The 23698-nt window shown below is 38.7% G+C and overlaps 1 protein-coding gene across 3 annotated transcripts in view; it reads right to left on the bottom strand.

The window, feature by feature from the left end:
• The window catches only part of rigi (RNA sensor RIG-I), a 62082-nt gene that overhangs the window by 25980 nt on the left and 12404 nt on the right, over positions 1-23698 (bottom strand). Inside the window, exons 2-6 of one of the 3 annotated variants that reach the window (XM_052513853.1) lie at positions 13164-13295; positions 12682-12863; positions 4245-4395; positions 1380-1538; positions 1073-1249 (exon numbers count right to left, since the gene is read on the bottom strand). In XM_052513853.1, the coding sequence (XP_052369813.1) occupies positions 1073-1249; positions 1380-1538; positions 4245-4395; positions 12682-12863; positions 13164-13295 (801 nt within the window). The other 2 variants (XM_052513856.1, XM_052513854.1) reach the window with 2 other exon arrangements.

Genomic DNA, 23698 nt, shown 5'->3' with positions numbered 1-23698 from the left:
AATAGGGCTCTGGTCTATATAGGGAATGATTAGTATCTGATAACCTAATGGTGTCAGATGATTAGTATCTGATAACCTAATGGTGTCAGATGATTAGTATCTGATAACCTAATGGTGTTAGTTAATAACGTAATGGTGTTAGATAATAACCTAGTGGTGACAGATGATTAGTATCTGATAACCTAATGGTGTCAGATGATTAGTATCTGATAACCTAATGGTGTTAGATATTAACCTAATGGTATCAGATGATTAGTATCTGATAACCTAATGGTGTTAGATATTAACCTAATGGTGTCAGATGATTAGTATCTGATAACCTAATGGTGTTAGATATTAACCTAATGGTGTCAGATGATTAGTATCTGATAACCTAATGGTGTTAGATAATAACCTAGTGGTGTCAGATGATTAGTATCTGATAACCTAATGGTGTCAGATGATTAGTATCTGATAACCTAATGGTGCTAGATAATAACCTAATGGTGTTAGATGATTAGTATCTGATAGCCTAATGGTGTCAGATGATTAGTATCTGATAACCTAATGGTGCTAGATAATAACCAAATGGTGTTAGATATTAACCTAATGGTGTCAGATGATTAGTATCTGATAACCTAATGGTGTTAGATAATAACCTAGTGGTGACAGATTACTAGTATCTGATAACCTAATGGTGTTAGATAATAACCTAGTGGTGACAGATGATTAGTATCTGGTAACCTAATGGCGTTAGATAATAACCTAATGGTGTCAGATGATTAGTATCTGGTAACCTAATGGTGTTAGATAATAACCTAACGTTGTCAGATGATTAGTATCTGATAACCTAATGGTGCTAGATAATAACCTAATGGTGTTAGATAATTAGTATCTTATGACAGTGAAATAAAACAATAGGTAGTTTAAAAGGAATACTCTTCAAACTTCCTCTGCCCAGCCACCCTTCCTCCTTTTTGTGTGTGTGTGTGTGTGTGTGTGTGTGTGTGTGTGTGTGTGTGTGTGTGTGTGTGTGTGTGTGTGTGTGTGTGTGTGTGTGTGTGTGTGTGTGTGTGTCAGCAGCCTGTCTCACCGGTTGGGGCACAGATGACCGTGTTCTTGCCCTGAAACACCGGTTCAGCCAGCTCTCTCTGATACTCTCTCATTTTCTTCTCTCCTCCTTTACTCTTTTCTCCTCCTCCTCTCTCCTCCTCCTCTCTCATCCTCTTCTCTCCTCCTTTCTGGACTTCACCAACACCACTATTGGCTCCTGGACAATTTTAGAACACAGAATTTAGAACGTGAAATTTAGAACATAGAACACAGAATTTAGAACAAGGTATAATGTAGAACTAAGAATATAAAGGCTCACTGAACATATTTAACTTCTGAGTGGCTACCTGTTGCAGAGGTGGGCGGGGTTTCAGAGGGTGTCAAGGGATTGCTGCTCATCAGCATCCCATCGTCATCGTCAGACTGCTCAGTGTACTGGAAGGAGACAGTCGTCACGGTTTCACCCTCCTCCTCATCACCCACATCCATCTTTGACATGGATGACTCTGGTTGGAAAGGAAAACACCACAACCGTTAGCCATCTGAGAGCTAGTTTGTGTGTGTGTGTTTACTTATTTATTAGGATCCTCATTAGCTTTTACAGAAGCAGCAGCTTCTCTTCCTGGGATCAAAAAAAAAAAAAAAAAAAAACCCATGACAAATAACAAAAACACTGATACACTGATAGACAAGGACAGTCACACACATGTAAAATACATAAACAACCAATATAACTAAAACAATGTGTCTCTGTTACAGTGTCTGTTAGAGTGTGTCTGTTAGAGTGTCTGTTAGAGTGTCTCTGTTAGTGTCTGTTAGAGTGTCTGTTAGAGTGTGTCTGTTAGAGTGTCTGTTAGAGTGTCTCTGTTAGAGTGTGTCTGTTAGAGTGTCTGTTAGAGTGTGTTAGAGAGTGTCTGTTAGAGTGTGTCTGTTATAGAGTGTCTCTGTTAGAGTGTCTCTGTTAGTGTGTCTGTTAGAGTGTGTCTGTTAGAGTGTGTCTGTTAGAGTGTGTCTGTAGAGTGTGTCTGTTAGAGTGTGTCTGTTAGAGTGTCTGTTAGAGTGTCTGTTAGAGAGTGTCTGTTAGAGTGTCTGTTAGAGTGTGTCTGTTAGAGTGTGTCTGTTAGAGTGTGTCTGTTATAGAGAGTGTCTGTTAGAGTGTGTCTGTTAGAGTGTCTGTTAGAGTGTGTCTGTTAGAGTGTCTGTTAGAGTGTGTCTGTTAGAGTGTGTCTGTTAGAGTGTCTGTTAGAGTGTGTCTGTTAGAGTGTCTGTTAGAGTGTGTCTGTTAGAGTGTGTCTGTTAGAGTGTGTCTGTTAGAGTGTCTGTTCGAGTGTCTGTTAGAGTGTGTCTGTTAGAGAGTGTCTGTAGAGTGTGTCTGTTAGAGTGTCTGTTAGAGTGTGTCTGTTAGAGTGTCTGTTAGAGTGTGTCTGTTAGAGAGTGTCTGTTAGAGTGTCTGTTAGAGTGTGTCTGTTAGAGAGTGTCTGTTAGAGAGTGCCTGTTAGAGAGTGCCTGTTAGAGTGTGTCTGTTAGAGTGTGTCTGTTATATTGTGTCTGTTATAGTGTGTCTGTTAGAGTGTCTCTGTTAGAGTGTCTCTGTTAGAGAGTGTCTGTTAGAGTGTCTCTGTTAGAGTGTCTCTGTTAGAGTGTGTCTGTTAGAGTGTGTCTGTTAGAGTGTGTCTGTTAGAGTGTCTGTTAGAGTGTGTCTGTTAGAGTGTGTCTGTTAGAGTGTGTCTGTTAGAGTGTGTCTGTTAGAGTGTCTGTTAGAGTGTCTCTGTTAGTGTCTGTTAGAGTGTCTGTTAGAGTGTGTCTGTTAGAGTGTGTCTGTTATAGTGTCTCTGTTAGAGTGTGTCTGTTAGAGTGTGTCTGTTAGAGTGTCTGTTAGAGTGTGTTAGAGAGTGTCTGTTAGAGTGTGTCTGTTATAGAGTGTCTCTGTTAGAGTGTCTCTGTTAGTGTGTCTGTTAGAGTGTGTCTGTTAGAGTGTGTCTGTAGAGTGTGTCTGTTAGAGTGTCTGTTAGAGTGTGTCTGTTAGAGTGTCTCTGTTAGAGTGTCTCTGTTAGAGTGTCTCTGTTAGAGTGTCTCTGTTAGAGTGTCTCTGTTAGAGTGTCTGTTAGAGTGTGTCTCCCGTGAATTCGCTCTGGACTTGGGGACTGTGAAGAACCCCCCCCCCCGGTTGGCAGGTCCTGTGGGGGTACCGGTGTCTGAGATGAATGTTATTTTGTTATGCAAACAATCTGGAATATTCATCACAGTAATGTTTCTCGTGAAGAGAAGCAGCTCATCTCTCCTCAACCAGAGAAAACTGGCATGAAGGTTGATGATGATTTGAGCCGGTGTAGGAGCGAACCACGAAGGAGAACTCAGCCTTAAATATACTGATGCTAGGCTTTGTTACTTTGGTCCCAGCTCTCTGCAGGTCATTCACTCAGGTCCCCCCGTGTGGTTCTGGGATTTTTGCTCACCGTTCTTGTTATCATTTTGACCCCACGGGGTGAGATTTAATTTTTAATTTTACCTTTATTTAACCAGGCAAGTCAGTTAAGAACATATTCTTATTTTCAATGACGGCCTGGGAACAGTGGGTTAACTGCCTGTTCAGGGGCAGAACGACAGATTTGTACCTTGTCAGCTTGGGGGTTTGAACTCGCAACGCTCTAACCACTAGGCTACGCTGCCGTGGAGATCTTGCGTGGAGCCCCAGATCGAGGGAGATTATTAGTGTTCTTGTGTGTCTTCCATTTCCTAATAATTGCTCCCACAGTTGATTTCTTCAAACCAAGCTGCTTACCCATTGCAGATTCAGTCTTCCCAGCCTGGCGCAGGTCTACAATTTTTAAAAATCCTACAATGTGATTTTCTGGATTTTTTTTCTTCTCATTTTGTCTGTCATAGTTGAAGTGTTCCTATGATAAAAATTACAGGCCTCTCTCTTCTTTTTAAGTGGGAGAACTTGCACAATTGGTGGCTGACTAAATACTTGTTTTGCCCCACTTTATGTATAAAAGCAGAGTCAGTGCTAAGAAGGGTCGGACCAGCACGGCTCTTGATAAAAAGTCTACATTGAATTCACAAGTTCATGTAAGAGTATTATATTTCTGAGACAATTCTCCACCACACCAGCTGCAGGTTTGCTAGGTCTGTGCCGCCACAGCCATAACTGTGTGTGTCTGTGTCTGTGTCTGTCTGTGTGTGTGTGTGTGTGTGTGTGTGTGTCCTACCTGTGTCAGGATCCAGTAGCTGCAGGGCATCAATCAGTTCACAGGAGTACAGCGCCGACTTCAGCAGTTTGAACCAGTTTTGTTTATCACTTCTCTTCAGACAGTCAGTCAGCCTCTCTGCTGCTGCTATAGGTCCCTTCAGGTTCTCTATCTACAACACAACAATATAACAGTCAGTCAGCCTCTCTGCTGCTGCTATAGGTCCCTTCAGGTTCTCTATCTACAACACAACAATATAACAGTCAGTCAGCCTCTCTGCTGCTGCTATAGGTCCCTTCAGGTTCTCTATCTACAACACAACAATATAACAGTCAGTCAGCCTCTCTGCTGCTATAGGTCCCTTCAGGTTCTCTATCTACAACACAACAATATAACAGTCAGTCAGCCTCTCTGCTGCTGCTATAGGTCCCTTCAGGTTCTCTATCTACAACACAACAATATAACAGTCAGTCAGCCTCTCTGCTGCTGCTATAGGTCCCTTCAGGTTCTCTATCTACAACACAACAATATAACAGTCAGTCAGCCTCTCTGCTGCTATTGGTCAGTTCAGGTTCTCTATCTGCAACACAACAATATTACAGCTAAGGAATGCTCTAACCCTCTACTACTACTCCTCCTCCTACTACTACTACAACTACTACTACTATATTACAGCTAATGAATGCTCTAATCCTCTACTACTACTACTACTACTACTACTATATTACAGCTAAGGAATGCTCTAACCCTCTACTACTACTACTACTACTACTACTACTGCTACTATATTACAGCTAAGGAATGCTCTAACCCTCTACTACTACTACTACTACTACTACTACTACTACTACTGCTACTATATTACAGCTAAGGAATGCTCTAACCCTCTACTACTACTCCTCCTACTACTACAACTACTACTATATTACAGCTAATGAATGCTCTAACCCTCTACTACTACTCCTCCTCCTACTACTACTACAACTACTACTACTATATTACAGCTAATGAATGCTCTAATCCTCTACTACTACTACTACTACTACTACTACTACTATATTACAGCTAAGGAATGCTCTAACCCTCTACTACTACTCCTCCTCCTACTACTACTACTACTATATTACAGCTAATGAATGCTCTAATCCTCTACTACTACTACTACTACTACTACTACTATATTACAGCTAAGGAATGCTCTAACCCTCTACTACTACTACTACTACTACTACTACTACTACTACTACTACTACTACTACTACTACTACTACTGCTACTATATTACAGCTAAGGAATGCTCTAACCCTCTACTACTACTACTACTACTACTACTACTACTGCTACTATATTACAGCTAAGGAATGCTCTAACCCTCTACTACTACTACTACAACTACTACTACTACTACTACTGCTACTATATTACAGCTAAGGAATGCTCTAACCCTCTACTACTACTACTACTACTACAACTACTACTACTACTACTACTGCTACTATATTACAGCTAAGGAATGCTCTAACCCTCTACTACTACTACTACTACTACTACTACTACTACTACTATATTACAGCTAGGGAATGCTCTAACCCTCTACTACTACTACTACAACTACTACTACTACTGCTACTATATTACAGCTAAGGAATGCTCTAACCCTCTACTACTACTACTACAACTACTACTACTACTGCTACAATATCACAGATAAGGAATGCTCTAACCCTCTACTACTACTACTACTACTACTATATCACAGATAAGGAATGCTCTAACCCTCTACTACTACTACTACTGCTACTATATTACAGCTAAGGAATGCTCTAACCCTCTACTACTACTACTACTACAACTACTACTACTACTACTGCTACTATATTACAGCTAAGGAATGCTCTAACCCTCTACTACTACTACTACTATATTACAGCTAAGGAATGCTCTAACCCTCTACTACTACAACTACTACTACTACTACTACAATATTACAGCTAATGTCACGCCCTGGTCGAAGTATTTTGTGTTTATCTTCATGTATTGGGTCAGGCCAGGGTGTGGCATGGGGTTTTTGTATTGTGGTGTGTTTTGTCTTGGGGTTTTGGTGTGTATGTATTGGGATTGTAGCTAGTGGGGTGATCTAGCAAAGTCTATGGCTGTCTGGAGTGGTTCTCAATCAGAGGCAGGTGTTTATCGTTGTCTCTGATTGGGAACCATATTTAGGCAGCCATATTCTTTGGTTGTGTTGTGGGTGATTGTCCTTAGTGTCCTTGTTCCTGTCTATGTGTTAGTGTACACTAGTATAGGCTGTTTCGGTTTTCGTTACGTTTATTGTTTTTTTAGTGTTTGTATTTAGATTCGTGTTACGTTTGTTCAAACATGGATCGCAATCTACACGCTGCATTTTGATCCGACTCTCCTTCACACCTAGAAAACCGTTACAGAATCACCCACCACCAACGGACCAAGCAGCGTGTCAACAGGCAGGAGCCACAGGAGAGATGGACATGGGAGGACGAACTGGAAGGTAAAGGACCTTGGGCTCAGCCTGGAGAATATCGCCGCCCCAAGGAACAACTGGAGGCGGAGTAAGCGGAGAGGCGCTGGTATGAGGAGGCAGCACGGCGACGCGGATGGAAGCCTGAGAGTCAGCCCCAAAAATGTATTGGGGGGGGCTCAGGGAGAGTGTGGCAGAGTCAGGAGTCAGACCTGAGCGAGCCAACTCTCTCTGTTTATCGTGAGGAGCCAAGGAGGAGACCAGAACCAGAGCCGGTGTTAGAGGTGAGCGAAGCAGAGACTGTGAAGGAGTTAATGGGGAAATTGGAGGAGAGAGAAATGAGGGAGTTGCTGTGTTGGTGCTTTTTGCATGGAATTCGCCCGACGGAACGTGTCAGGGATTTGATGGCACCTGGGTCAGCGCTCCATACTCGTCTTGAGGTGCGTGTTAGTCGGCTGGTGAAGTTGGTGCCAGCCTCACGCATCAGGCCTCCTGTGCACATCCCTAGCCTTGCACGTCCTGTGCCAGCACTGCTCTCAAGATCTCCAGTACGCCTTCACGGTCTAGCCCATCCTGTGCCACCTCCACACACCAGCCCTCCGGTAGCAGCTCCCCGCACCAGGCTTCCTGTGCGTGTCCTCGGTCCAGTACCACCAGTACCAGCACCACGCATCAGGCCTACAGTGCGCCTCGCCTCTCCAGCGCTGTCGGAGCCTTTCTCCTCTCCTGCGCTGCCGGAGTCTCCCGCCTGTTCAGTGCAGCTAGAGCCTTCTTCCTCTACAGCGCTGCTGGAGTCTCCTGTCTGTTATATAACTAGTATATTATGACTATATAACTAGTATATTAATACTATATAACTAGTATATTATGACTATATAACTAGTATATTAATACTATATAACTAGTATATTATGACTATATAACTAGTATATTATGACTATATAACTAGTATATTATGACTATATAACTAGTATATTATGACTATATAACTAGTATATTATTACTATATAACTAGTATATTATGACTATATAACTAGTATATTACTGATGTATCCAAGATGGCGTAGCAGTCGAACGTCTTGTAACCACTAGGCTACCCTGCCGTACTAGATAATTTAAGATCTGTTTTTGTAAGAACATAGTATATGGGAATGATTTTAAGAAATTGATCTTAATTCATTTGATTCCAAGATGGCGTAGCAGTCAGACGTCTTGTCGTGTCGTGTCCCTTGTATATATCGTTTTTTATATTTTTTAAACATATTTTTCTTCGCATATCTTTTAAAACATTTTGTTAAACCTCAACTTCTAAATACTCTCCTGCAACCCGCCTCACCCAATGTAGCTATTTTCTTCTAAAGTACTTATATCTACTTTGGATCCGAAACCCCTCAACTGAAGCTAGCCAGCTAACTACCAGCTGGCTACCAGCTATCAGTCAGCAAACCATTGCTAGCGGTCTTCAGCTAACCGGTCATCAGCTAACCTTTAGCTCGGAAAGCTCTCGCCAGTTCGAACAACGCGACTCTAACCAGAGCATAACGGACCTATTATTTTTTATCCCCGGATTCCCACCGGATTCCCACCGCAAACGGAACATTTTCAGCTGGATTCTTCACAACTAGCTATCGAGCTAACCGCAACCCCGGATGATTACTCCTGGCTGGCGTTTCCACCCACTTAGCTTGAAGCTAGCCCGGCCAGAGCTCCTGTGCTACCACCAAAGCATACTCCTGGGCTACCTGGCCCGGGTATCCTGGAAGGACATTGACCTCATCCCGTCAGTTGAGGATGCCTGGTCATTCTTTAAAAGTAACTTCCTCACCATTTTAGATAAGCATGCTCCGTTCAAAAAATGCAGAACTAAGAACAGATACAGCCCTTGGTTCACTCCAGACCTGACTGCCCTCGACCAGCACAAAAACATCCTGTGGCGGACTGCAATAGCATCGAACAGTCCCCGTGATATGCAACTGTTCAGGGAAGTCAGGAACCAATACACGCAGTCAGTCAGGAAAGCTAAGGCCAGCTTCTTCAGGCAGAAGTTTGCATCCTGTAGCTCCAACTCCAAAAGTTCTGGGACACTGTGAAGTCCATGGAGAACAAGAGCATCTATTCCCAGCTGCCCACTGCACTGAGGCTAGGTAACACGGTCACCACCGATAAGTCCATGATTATCAAAAACTTCAACAAGCATTTCTCAATGGCTGGCCATGCCTTCCGCCTGGCTACTCCAACCTCGGCCAACAGCTCCGCCCCCCCCGCAGCTACTCGCCCAAGCCTCTCCAGGTTCTCCTTTACCAAAATCCAGATAGCAGATGTTCTGAAAGAGCTGCAAAACCTGGACCCATACAAATCAGCTGGGCTTGACAATCTGGACCCTCTATTTCTGAAACTATCCGCCGCCATTGTCGCAACCCCTATTACCAGCCTGTTCAACCTCTCTTTCATATCGTCTGAGATCCCCAAGGACTGGAAAGCTGCCGCAGTCATCCCCCTCTTCAAAGGGGGAGACACCCTGGACCCAAACTGTTACAGACCTATATCCATCCTGCCCTGCCTACCTAAGATCTTCGAAAGTTAAGTTTCAAACAGGTCACTGACCATCTCGAATCCCACCGTACCTTCTCCGCTGTGCAATCTGGTTTCCGAGCCGGTCACGGGTGCACCTCAGCCACACTCAAGGTACTAAACGATACCATAACCGCCATCGATAAAAGACAGTACTGTGCAGCCGTCTTCATCGACCTTGCCAAGGCTTTCGACTCGGTCAATCACCATATTCTTATCGGCAGACTCAGTAGCCTCGGTTTTTCAGATGTCTGCCTTGCCTGGTTCACCAATTACTTTGCAGACAGAGTTCAGTGTGTCAAATCGGAGGGCATGCTGTCCGGTCCTCTCGCAGTCTCTATGGGGGTGCCACAGGGTTCAATCCTCAGGCCGACTCTTTTTTCTGTATATATCAATGATGTTGCTCTTGCTGCGGGCGATTCCCTGTTCCACCCATACGCAGACGACACCATTCTGTATACTTCTGGCCCTTGGACACTGTGCTATCTAACCTCCAAACGAGCTTCAATGCCATACAACACTCCTTCCGTGGCCTCCAACTGCTCTTAAACGCTAGTAAAACCAAATGCATGCTTTTCAACCGTTCGCTGCCTGCACCACCAACCTGGATGGTTCCAACCTTGAATATGTGGACAACTATAAGTACCTAGGTGTCTGGCTAGACTGTAAACTCTCCTTCCAGACCCATATCAAACATCTCCAATCGAAAATCAAATCAAGAGTCGGCTTTCTTTTCCGCAACAAAGCCTCCTTCACTCACGCCGCTAAACTTACCCTAGTAAAACTGACTATCCTACCAATCCTCGACTTCGGCGATGTCATCTACAAAATTGCTTCCAACACTCTACTCAGCAAACTGGATGCAGTTTATCACTGTGCCATCCGTTTTGTCACGAAAGCACCTTATACCACCCACCACTGCGACCTGTATGCTCTAGTCGGCTGGCCCTCGCTACATATTCGTCGCCAGACCCACTGGCTCCAGGTCATCTACAAGTCCATGCTAGGTAAAGCTCCGCCTTATCTCAGTTCACTGGTCACAATGGCAACACCCATCCGTAGCACGCGCTCCAGCAGGTGTATCTCACTGATCATCCTTAAAGCCAACACCTCATTTGGCCACCTTTCGTTCCAGTTCTCTGCTGCCTGTGACTGGAACGAATTGCAAAAAAAATTGCTTGAGTTGGAGACTTTTATCTCCCTCACCAACTTCAAACATCTGCTATCTGAGCAGCTAACCGATCGCTGCAGCTGTACATAGTCTATCGGCAAATAGCCCACCCATTTTTACCTACCTCATCCCCATACTGTTTTTATTTATTTACTTTTCTGCTCTTTTGCACACCAGTATCTCTACCTGTACATGACCATCTGATCATTTATCACTCCAGTGTTAATCTGCAAAATTGTAATTATTCGCCTACCTCATGCCTTTTGCACACAATGTATATAGACTCTCTTTTTTTTCTTCCTATTGTGTTATTGACTTGTTAATTGTTTACTCCATGTGTAACTCTGTGTTGTCTGCTCACACTGCTATGCTTTATCTTGGCCAGGTTGCAGTTGCAAATGAGAACCTGTTCTCAACTAGCCTACCTGGTTAAATAAAGGTGAAATAAAAAAAATAAAAAAATACTATATAACTAGTGTATTAATACTATATAACTAGTGTATTAATACTATATAACTAGTATATTAATACTATATAACTAGTGTATTATGACTATATAACTAGTGTATTAATACTATATAACTAGTATATTATGACTATATAACTAGTAAATTAATACTATATAACTAGTATATTAATACTATATAACTAGTATATTATGACTATATAACTCGTATATTATGACAACATAACTAGTATATTAATACTATATAACTAGTATATTAATACTATATAACTAGTATATTATGACTATATAACTAGTATATTAATACTATATAACTAGTATATTAATACTATATAACTAGTATATTATGACTATATAACTAGTATATTAATACTATATAACTAGTATATTATGACTATATAACTAGTATATTAATACTATATAACTAGTATATTAATACTATATAACTAGTATATTAATACTATATAACTAGTATATTATGACTATATAACTAGTATATTATGACTATATAACTAGTGTATTAATACTAACTAGTATATTAATACTATATAACTAGTATATTAATACTATATAACTAGTATATTAATACTATATAACTAGTGTATTATGACTATATAACTAGTGTAAATACTAGTGATTAATACTATATAACTAGTATATTAATACTATATAACTAGTGTATTATGACTATATAACTAGTGTATTAATACTATATAACTAGTATATTAATACTATATAACTAGTATATTATGACTATATAACTAGTATATTAATACTATATAACTAGTATATTATGACTATATAACTAGTATATTAATACTATATAACTAGTATATTAATACTATATAACTAGTATATTAATACTATATAACTAGTATATTATGACTATATAACTAGTATATTATGACTATATAACTAGTATATTAATACTATATAACTAGTATATTAATACTATATAACTAGTATATTAATACTATATAACTAGTATATTAATACTATATAACTAGTATATTATGACTATATAACTAGTATATTAATACTATATAACTAGTATATTATGACTATATAACTAGTATATTAATACTATATAACTAGTATATTAAGACTACATAACTAGTATATTAATACTATATAACTAGTATATTAATACTATATAACTAGTATATTATGACTATATAACTAGTATATTAATACTATATAACTAGTATATTAATACTACATAACTAGTATATTAATACTATATAACTAGTATATTATGACTATATAACTAGTATATTAATACTATATAACTAGTATATTAATACTATATAACTAGTATATTAATACTATATAACTAGTATATTAATACTATATAACTAGTATATTATGACTATATAACTAGTATATTAATACTATATAACTAGTATATTATGACTATATAACTAGTATATTAATACTATATAACTAGTATATTAATACTATATAACTAGTATATTAATACTATATAACTAGTATATTAATACTATATAACTAGTATATTATGACTATATAACTAGTATATTAATACTATATAACTAGTATATTAATACTACATAACTAGTATATTAATACTATATAACTAGTATATTATGACTATATAACTAGTATATTAATACTATATAACTAGTATATTAATACTATATAACTAGTGTATTAATACTATATAACTAGTATATTAATACTACATAACTAGTATATTAATACTATATAACTAGTATATTATGACTATATAACTCACCGCCAGTATCTCTTCACACTCTCTCTGTCTGAGACAATCTCCCAGGTGTAGCAGCAGGTCTCTGGGTCTGATCATTTTGGTGAAGCGAGGTTCTATCCGGTCCAGAAGCACTCTGTGTAGCTTGGTGCTCTCCAGGGTCTGAAAGTCCCACCCCTTCAGGGCCTCACACAGACCCTTATAGTCTAGAGACAACAACATTAGCAACAATATCAAGCAGGGCCTGGTACCATCCCAGTTCGTCCAGGAGACAGACAGACAGACCACACACACACACACCTTCTGCTTCCAGGGCATTTAGCAGGGCCTGGTACCATCCCAGTTCGTCCAGGAGACAGACAGACCACACACACACCTTCTGCTTCCAGGGTATCTAGCAGGGCCTGGTACCATCCCAGTTCGTCCAGCAGATAGACAGACAGACAGACAGACAGACAGACAGACAGACAGACAGACAGACCACACACACACACACACACACACACCTTCTGCTTCCAGGGCATCTAGCAGGGCCTGGTACCATCCCAGGTCGTCCAGGAGACACACATGGTCTAGAAACACCTGGGCTGCTGCCGTCACCGACTTACTCTCCTCTGATAGGATCCTCTCTGCAACCTCTGGAACGCGGAACACCAAAGGTTCATTACAGGAGAAGAAGAGGAGGAAAGGTTGCCTAGCGACTAAGAGCTCACTTGAACAAATTGCTGCTGTAAGTCCCTGTGTCTGCTAAATGACTACAATGTATGCTACATGTGAAATGAGAGGGAGAGGAGAGACCGTAAAGCGGAATAAGGGCAGAAAAGCTAGAATTGCTACTTTCTAGTGGCGTAAAGATGGAAGTGACGGTGTTGTGCCGAAAAGCTCCTCCCCCCTCCCAGAATCCCCCTCCCCGAGCACGCACTCAACTCTTCACTGCTGCGACTAGCTTGCTAGTTTGGGATTTCTGTTCATGTGTTAGGCTGCATTTCATTTTCTTTATGTCGGGTTGATCGCGGGGGGGGCTAGTAATGTCTGCAGTCTTCTGTTTGGCTATTTGTTTCAAGTGTAGTAGTCTATTAATTATTAATTTCGGTTGTCTCTCCTGATGTGACGTGTGTTCTATAGAAAGTATTTGACTCTGATGTGGTGTGTGTTCTATAGAAAGTATTTGACTCTGATGTGATGTGTGTTCTATAGAAAGTATTTGACTCTAGCCACAAAGTTAAGGAAATTAGAAGGGGGGATTTCGGCAAGGCTATTTTCTTGCCTGACAATTCTCCCCACCCCCCTTCTATTTTAGGACTGCAAGGCCTGGCACATGTCATAATCCTTTTTGGTGACCAATCATACCCTCTGATGTGTGCCACAGGAAGTATTAGACTCTAGTCACAACAGGAAGTGGTTATTTCAGAGCCCTCTGCTGTCCTCTCTACCCGTCCCTCAGTCCCCCCATCCCATCCTACTCTAACCACTAAGCTACCCTGCCGCCCCCATCCCATCCTACTCTAACCACTAGGCTACCCTACCGCCCCCATCCCATCCTACTCTAACCACTAGGCTACCCTGCCGCCCCCATCCCATTCTAACCACTAGGCTACCCTGGCGCCCCCATCCCATCCTACTCTAACCACTAGGCCACCCTGCCGCCCCCATCCCATCCTACTCTAACCACTAGGCTACCCTGCCGCCCCCATCCCATCCTACTCTAACCACTAGGCTACCCTGCCGCCCCATCCCATCCTACTCTAACCACTAGGCTACCCTGCCGCCCCCATCCCATCCTACTCTAACCACTAGGCTACCCTGCCGCCCCCATCCCATCCTACTCTAACCACTAGGCTACCCTGGCGCCCCCATCCCATCCTACTCTAACCACTAGGCTACCCTGCCGCCCCCATCCCATCCTACTCTAACCACTAGGCTACCCTGACGCCCCATCCCATCCTACTCTAACCACTAGGCTACCCTGCCGCCCCCATCCCATCCTACTCTAACCACTAGGCTACCCTGCCGCCCCCATCCCATCCTACTCTAACCACTAGGCTACCCTGCCGCCCCCATCCCATCCTACTCTAACCACTAGGCTACCCTGCCGCCCCATCCCATCCTACTCTAACCACTAGGCTACCCTGCCGCCCCCATCCCATCCTACTCTAACCACTAGGCTACCCTGCCGCCCCATCCCATCCTACTCTAACCACTAGGCTACCCTGCCGCCCCCATCCCATCCTACTCTAACCACTAGGCTACCCTGCCGCCCCATCCCATCCTACTCTAACCACTAGGCTACCCTGCCGCCCCCATCCCATCCTACTCTAACCACTAGGCTACCCTGGCATCCCCATCCCATCCTACTCTAACCACTAGGCTACCCTGCCGCCCCATCCCATCCTACTCTAACCACTAGGCTTCCCTGCCGCCCCCATCCCATCCTACTCTAACCACTAGGCTACCCTGCCGCCCCCATCCCATCCTACTCTAACCACTAGGCTACCCTGCCGCCCCATCCCATCCTACTCTAACCACTAGGCTACCCTGCCGCCCCATCCCATCCTACTCTAACCACTAGGCTACCCTGCCGCCCCATCCCATCCTACTCTAACCACTAGGCTACCCTGCCGCCCCCATCCCATCCTACTCTAACCACTAGGCTACCCTGCCGCCCCCATCCCATCCTACTCTAACCACTAGGCTACCCTGCCGCCCCCATCCCATCCTACTCTAACCACTAGGCTACCCTGCCGCCCCATCCCATCCTACTCTAACCACTAGGCTACCCTGCCGCCCCCATCCCATCCTACTCTAACCACTAGGCTACCCTGCCGCCCCCATCCCATCCTACTCTAACCACTAGGCTACCCTGCCGCCCCCATCCCATCCTACTCTAACCACTAGGCTACCCTGCCGCCCCCATCCCATCCTACTCTAACCACTAGGCTACCCTGCCGCCCCCATCCCATCCTACTCTAACCACTAGGCTACCCTGCCGCCCCCATCCCATCCTACTCTAACCACTAGGCTACCCTGCCGCCCCCATCCCATCCTACTCTAACCACTAGGCTACCCTGCCGCCCCCATCCCATGCTACTCTAACCACTAGGCTACCCTGCCGCCCCCATCCCATCCTACTCTAACCACTAGGCTACCCTGCCGCCCCCATCCCATCCTACTCTAACCACTAGGCTACCCTGCCGCCCCCATCCCATCCTACTCTAACCACTAGGCTACCCTGCCGCCCCCATCCCATCCTACTCTAACCACTAGGCTACCCTGCCGCCCCCATCCCATCCTACTCTAACCACTAGGCTACCCTGCCGCCCCCATCCCATCCTACTCTAACCACTAGGCTACCCTGCCGCCCCATCCCATCCTACTCTAACCACTAGGCTACCCTGCCGCCCCCATCCCATCCTACTCTAACCACTAGGCTACCCTGCCGCCCCCATCCCATCCTACTCTAACCACTAGGCTACCCTGCCGCCCCATCCCATCCTACTCTAACCACTAGGCTACCCTGCCGCCCCCATCCCATCCTACTCTAACCACTAGGCTACCCTGCCGCCCCCATCCCATCCTACTCTAACCACTAGGCTACCCTGCCGCCCCCATCCCATCCTACTCTAACCACTAGGCTACCCTGCCGCCCCATCCCATCCTACTCTAACCACTAGACTACCCTGCCGCCCCATCCCATCCTACACTAACCCCTCGGCTCCCCCGCAGCCCCCCTCCCATCCTACTCTAACCACTAGGCTACCCCGCCGCCCCCATCCCATCCTACTCTAACCACTAAGCTACCCTGCCGCCCCCATCCCATCCTACTCTAACCACTAGGCTACCCTGCCGCCCCCATCCCATCCTACTCTAACCACTAGGCTACCCTGCCGCCCCATCCCATCCTACTCTAACCACTAGGCTACCCTGCCGCCCCCATCCCATCCTACTCTAACCACTAGGCTACCCTGCCGCCCCATCCCATCCTACTCTAACCACTAGGCTACCCTGCCGCCCCATCCCATCCTACTCTAACCACTAGGCTACCCTGCCGCCCCCATCCCATCCTACTCTAACCACTAGGCTGCCCTGCCGCCCCCATCCCATCCTACTCTAACCACTAGGCTACCCTGCCGCCCCCATCCCATCCTACTCTAACCACTAGGCTACCCTGCCGCCCCCATCCCATCCTACTCTAACCACTAGGCTACCCTGCCGCCCCCATCCCATCCTACTCTAACCACTAGGCTACCCTGCCGCCCCCATCCCATCCTACTCTAACCACTAGGCTACCCTGCCGCCCCCATCCCATCCTACTCTAACCACTCTACTTTATCATATTGCATATGTAACATTTTAGAATATGGTAGATTCCATCATGTAATACAACATCTACCATAACATGTATTTATGGTTTCGGCATATACTGCACAAATTGATTATGTACTGTATATATACTGCATATACTGTACAAATGGATTATATACTGTATATATACTGTATACATATACTGTACAAATTGATAACTTTAAAATAAATGTGATTTGCTAAAAGGTGCATTAATTCTCCCCTCCGGTCCTTATTTCTACATTGAGTAGAATGACACAACATTGAGTAAAATGACACAACAAGTTTTGTCTTTTTAAATCTACAACATATGGTATTGTCTTGCCTCGGAGAATAAAGAACAGAATGAAGTGATTTATTTTCCATCACAGTGGCTTGTCCAAGATCCGACATATAGCACCACATACACATACAGACAGTCACTCCTCTGCCTACAAGGTGATATGGCTGCACTGCTATGAACAACATACTGTTTATAATCAACATCGTAGATGATAAAGAATGTGATGATACGTTTGTATTTACACCCGTTTTCCAAAACAATACATGTGGCTCGGGGAGAGAAAACATGTATATGTGCTGTTGTCTAACTAAGAAAGAAGAACGACATACAGAATAGACATGTGTGTGTAATATGTGTGTATAATATGTGTATATAATGTGTGTGTATAATATGTGTGTGAATAATATGTGTGTATAATATGTGTATATAATGTGTGTGTATAATATGTGTGTGAATAATATGTGTGTATAATATGTGTATATAATGTGTGTGTATAATATGTGTGTATAATATGTGTGTATAATGTGTGTATAATGTGTGTGTATAATATGTGTGTATAATATGTGTGTATAATATGTGTGTATAATGTGTGTGTATAATATGTGTGTATAATGTGTGTGTATAATATGTGTGTATAATGTGTGTATATAATGTGTGTGTATAATGTGTGTATATAATGTGTGTGTATAATATGTGTATAATGTGTGTGTATAATGTGTGTGTATAATGTGTGTATATAATGTGTGTGTATAATGTGTGTATATAATGTGTGTGTAATGTGTGTGTATAATGTGTGTGTATAATATGTGTGTATAATGTGTGTGTATAATATGTGTGTATAATATGTGTGAATAATATGTGTGTAATATGTGTGTATAATATGTGTGTATAATATGTGTATATAATGTGTGTGTCTAATATGTGTGTGTAATGTGTGTGTATAATGTGTGTGTATAATGTGTGTGTATAATATGTGTGTATAATATGTGTGTATAATATGTGTATAATGTGTGTGTATAATATGTGTGTATAATATGTGTGAATAATATGTGTATAATATGTGTGTATAATATGTGTGTATAATATGTGTGTATAATGTGTGTGTATAATATGTGTGTATAATATGTGTGTATAATATGTGTGTATAATGTGTGTGTATAATATGTGTGTATAATGTGTGTGTATAATATGTGTGTATAATGTGTGTGTATAATATGTGTGTATAATGTGTGTGTATAATATATTATTATATTATATATATTATAATATGTGTGTATAATATGTGTGTATATAATATGTGTGTATAATATGTGTGTATAATATGTGTGTATAATGTGTGTGTATAATATGTGTGTATAATATGTGTGTATAATGTGTGTGTATAATGTGTGTGTATAATATGTGTGTATAATATGTGTGTATAATATGTGTGTATAATATGTGTGTATAATATGTGTGTATAATATGTGTGTATAATATGTGTATATAATGTGTGTGTCTAATATGTGTGTGTAATGTGTGTGTATAATGTGTGTATATAATGTGTGTGTATAATATGTGTGTATAATATGTGTGTATAATATGTGTGAATAATATGTGTATAATATGTGTGTATAATATGTGTATATAATATGTGTGTATAATGTGTGTGTATAATATGTGTGTATAATGTGTGTGTATAATATGTGTGTATAATATGTGTGTATAATATGTGTGTATAATATGTGTGTATAATATGTGTGTATAATATGTGTGTATAATATGTGTGTATAATATGTGTGTATAATGTGTGTGTATAATGTGTGTGTATAATGTGTGTGTATAATATGTGTGTATAATGTGTGTGTAATAATATGTGTGTATAATGTGTGTGTATAATGTGTGTATATAATGTGTGTGTATAATATGTGTGTATAATATGTGTGTATAATATGTGTGTATAATGTGTGTGTATAATGTGTGTGTATAATATGTGTGTATAATATGTGTGTATAATATGTGTGTATATATGTGTGTATAATGTGTGTATAATATGTGTGTAATGTGTGTGTATATAATGTGTGTGTATAATGTGTGTGTATAATATGTGTGTATAATATGTGTGTATAATATGTGTGTATAATATGTGTGTATAATATGTGTGTATAATGTGTGTGTATAATGTGTGTGTATAATATGTGTGTATAATATGTGTGTATAATATGTGTATATAATGTGTGTGTCTAATATGTGTGTGTAATGTGTGTGTATAATGTGTGTGTATAATGTGTGTGTATAATATGTGTGTATAATATGTGTGTATAATATGTGTGAATAATATGTGTATAATATGTGTGTATAATATGTGTATAATATGTGTGTATAATGTGTGTGTATAATATGTGTGTATAATGTGTGTGTATAATAATATGTGTGTATAATATGTGTGTATAATATGTGTGTATAATATGTGTGTATAATATGTGTGTATAATATGTGTGTATAATATGTGTGTATAATATGTGTGTATAATATGTGTGTATAATATGTGTGTATAATATGTGTGTATAATATGTGTGTGTATAATGTGTGTGTATAATATGTGTGTATAATATATATAATATGTGTATAATATGTGTGTATAATATGTGTGTATAATATGTGTGTAATATGTGTGTATAATATGTGTGTATAATATGTGTGTATAATATGTGTGTATAATATGTGTGTATAATATGTATAATATGTGTATAATATGTGTGTATAATATGTGTATAATATGTGTGTATAATGTGTGTATAATATGTGTATAATATGTGTGTATAATATGTGTGTATAATATGTGTGTATAATATGTGTGTATAATGTGTGTATAATATGTGTGTATAATATGTGTGTATAATATGTGTGTATAATATGTGTGTATAATATGTGTGTATAATATGTGTGTATAATATGTGTATATAATGTGTGTGTATAATATGTGTATATAATATGTGTGTATAATATGTGTGTATAATATGTGTGTATAATATGTGTGTATAATATGTGTGTATAATATGTGTGTATAATATGTGTGTATAATATGTGTGTATAATATGTGTGTATAATATGTGTGTATATATGTGTGTATAATATGTGTGTATAATATGTGTGTATAATATGTGTGTATAATATGTGTATAATATGTGTGTATAATATGTGTATAATATGTGTGTATAATATGTGTGTATAATATGTGTGTATAATGTGTGTATAATATGTGTGTATAATGTATAATATGTGTGTATAATATGTGTATATAATGTGTGTGTATAATATGTGTGTATATGTGTGTGTATAATGTGTGTGTATAATATGTGTGTATAATATGTGTGTATAATATGTGTGTGTATAATATGTGTGTATAATATGTGTGTATAATATGTGTATAATAATGTGTGTGTATAATATGTGTGTATAATATGTGTGTATAATATGTGTGTATAATATGTGTGTATAATATGTGTGTATAATATGTGTGTATAATATGTGTGTATAATAATGTGTGTATATGTGTGTGTATAATATGTGTATAATATGTGTGTATAATATGTGTGTATAATATGTGTGTATAATGTGTGTGTATAATATGTGTGTATAATATGTGTGTATAATGTGTGTGTATAATATGTGTGTATAATATGTGTGTGTGTATAATATGTGTGTATAATATGTGTGTATAATATGTGTGTATAATATGTGTGTATAATATGTGTGTATAATGTGTGTGTATAATATGTGTGTATAATATGTGTGTATAATGTGTGTGTATATATGTGTGTATAATATGTGTGTATAATATGTGTGTATATAATGTGTGTATAATATGTGTATATAATGTGTGTATAATATGTGTGTATAATATGTGTGTATAATGTGTGTGTATAATATGTGTGTATAATATGTGTGTATAATGTGTGTGTATAATGTGTGTGTATAATAATATGTGTGTATAATATGTGTGTATAATATATAATATGTGTGTATAATGTGTGTATAATATGTGTGTATAATATGTGTGTATAATATGTGTGTATAATATGTGTGTATAATATGTGTGTATAATGTGTGTGTATAATATGTGTGTATAATATGTATATAATGTGTGTATAAATATGTGTGTATAATGTGTGTGTATAATATGTGTGTATAATATGTGTGTATAATATGTGTGTATAATATAATATGTGTGTATAATGTGTGTGTATAATATGTGTGTATATAATGTGTGTATAATGTGTGTGTATAATATGTGTGTATAATATGTGTGTATAATGTGTGTGTATAATATGTGTGTATAATATGTGTGTATAATATGTGTGTATAATATAATGTGTGTATAATATGTGTGTATAATATGTGTGTATAATGTGTGTGTATAATGTGTGTATAATGTGTGTGTATAATATGTGTGTATAATATGTGTGTATAATATGTGTATAATATGTGTGTATAATATGTGTGTATAATGTGTGTGTATAATATGTGTGTATAATATGTGTGTATAATATGTGTGTATAATATGTGTGTATATAATGTGTGTATAATGTGTGTGTATAATAATGTATATGTGTGTGTATAATAATAATGTGTGTATAATATAATAATATGTGTATAATATGTGTGTATAATATGTGTGTATAATATGTGTGTATAATATGTGTGTATAATATGTGTGTATAATATGTGTGTATAATGTGTGTGTATAATATATAATATGTGTGTATAATATGTGTGTATAATATGTGTGTATAATATGTGTGTATAATATGTGTGTATAATGTGTGTGTATAATATGTGTGTGTATAATATGTGTGTATAATGTGTGTATAATATGTGTGTATAATGTGTGTATAATGTGTATATAATGTGTAATGTATAATATGTGTGTATAATATGTGTGTATAATATGTGTGTATAATGTGTGTGTATAATATGTGTGTATAATATGTGTGTATAATATGTGTGTGTATAATATGTGTGTATAATGTGTGTATAATATGTGTATAATATGTGTGTATAATGTGTGTGTATAATATGTGTGTATAATATGTGTGTATAATGTGTGTGTATAATATGTGTGTATATAATATGTGTGTATAATATGTGTGTATAATATGTGTGTATAATGTGTGTGTATAATGTGTGTGTATAATGTGTGTGTATAATATGTGTGTATAATATGTGTGTATAATATGTGTGTATAATGTATAATGTGTGTGTATAATATGTGTATATAATATGTGTGTATAATATAATGTGTGTATAATGTGTATAATATGTGTGTATAATATGTGTGTATAATGTGTGTGTATAATGTGTGTGTATAATATGTGTGTATAATGTGTGTGTATAATATGTGTGTATAATATGTGTGTATAATGTGTGTGTATATAATATGTGTATAATATGTGTGTATAATATGTGTGTATAATATGTGTATAATATGTGTGTGTATAATGTGTGTGTATAATGTGTGTGTATAATATGTGTGTATAATGTGTGTGTATAATATGTGTGTATAATATGTGTGTATAATATGTGTATAATATGTGTGTATAATGTGTGTGTATAATATGTGTGTATAATATGTGTGTATAATATGTATAATGTGTGTATAATATGTGTGTATAATATGTGTGTATAATATGTGTATAATGTGTGTGTATAATATGTGTGTATAATATATAATAATGTGTGTATAATGTGTGTGTATAATATGTGTGTATAATGTGTGTGTATAATATGTGTGTATAATGTGTGTGTATAATGTGTGTATATAATGTGTGTGTATAATATGTGTGTATAATATGTGTGTATAATGTATAATATGTGTATAATATGTGTATAATGTGTGTGTATAATATGTGTGTATAATATGTGTGTATAATATGTGTGTATAATGTGTGTATAATATGTGTGTGTGTATAATGTGTGTATAATATGTGTGTATAATATGTGTATAATGTGTGTATAATGTGTGTGTATAATGTGTGTATAATATGTGTGTATAATATGTGTGTATAATGTATAATATGTGTGTATAATATGTGTGTATAATGTGTGTGTATAATGTGTGTGTATAATATGTGTGTATAATGTGTGTATAATATGTGTGTATAATGTGTGTGTATAATGTGTGTGTATAATATGTGTGTATAATATGTGTGTATAATATGTGTGTATAATATGTGTGTATAATGTGTGTGTATAATGTGTGTGTATAATATGTGTGTATAATATGTGTGTATAATGTGTGTGTATAATATGTGTGTATAATGTGTGTGTATAATGTGTGTATATAATGTGTGTGTATAATATGTGTGTATAATATGTGTGTATAATATGTGTGTATAATATGTGTGTATAATATGTGTGTGTATAATATGTGTGTAT

This window comes from Oncorhynchus keta, unplaced genomic scaffold (genome assembly GCF_023373465.1).
Source record: "Oncorhynchus keta strain PuntledgeMale-10-30-2019 unplaced genomic scaffold, Oket_V2 Un_scaffold_14044_pilon_pilon, whole genome shotgun sequence".
Classification (NCBI taxonomy): Eukaryota; Metazoa; Chordata; class Actinopteri; order Salmoniformes; family Salmonidae; genus Oncorhynchus; species Oncorhynchus keta.
Note: the sequence above shows the minus strand (reverse complement) of the source record. Positions and strands in the feature narration are given on the sequence as shown.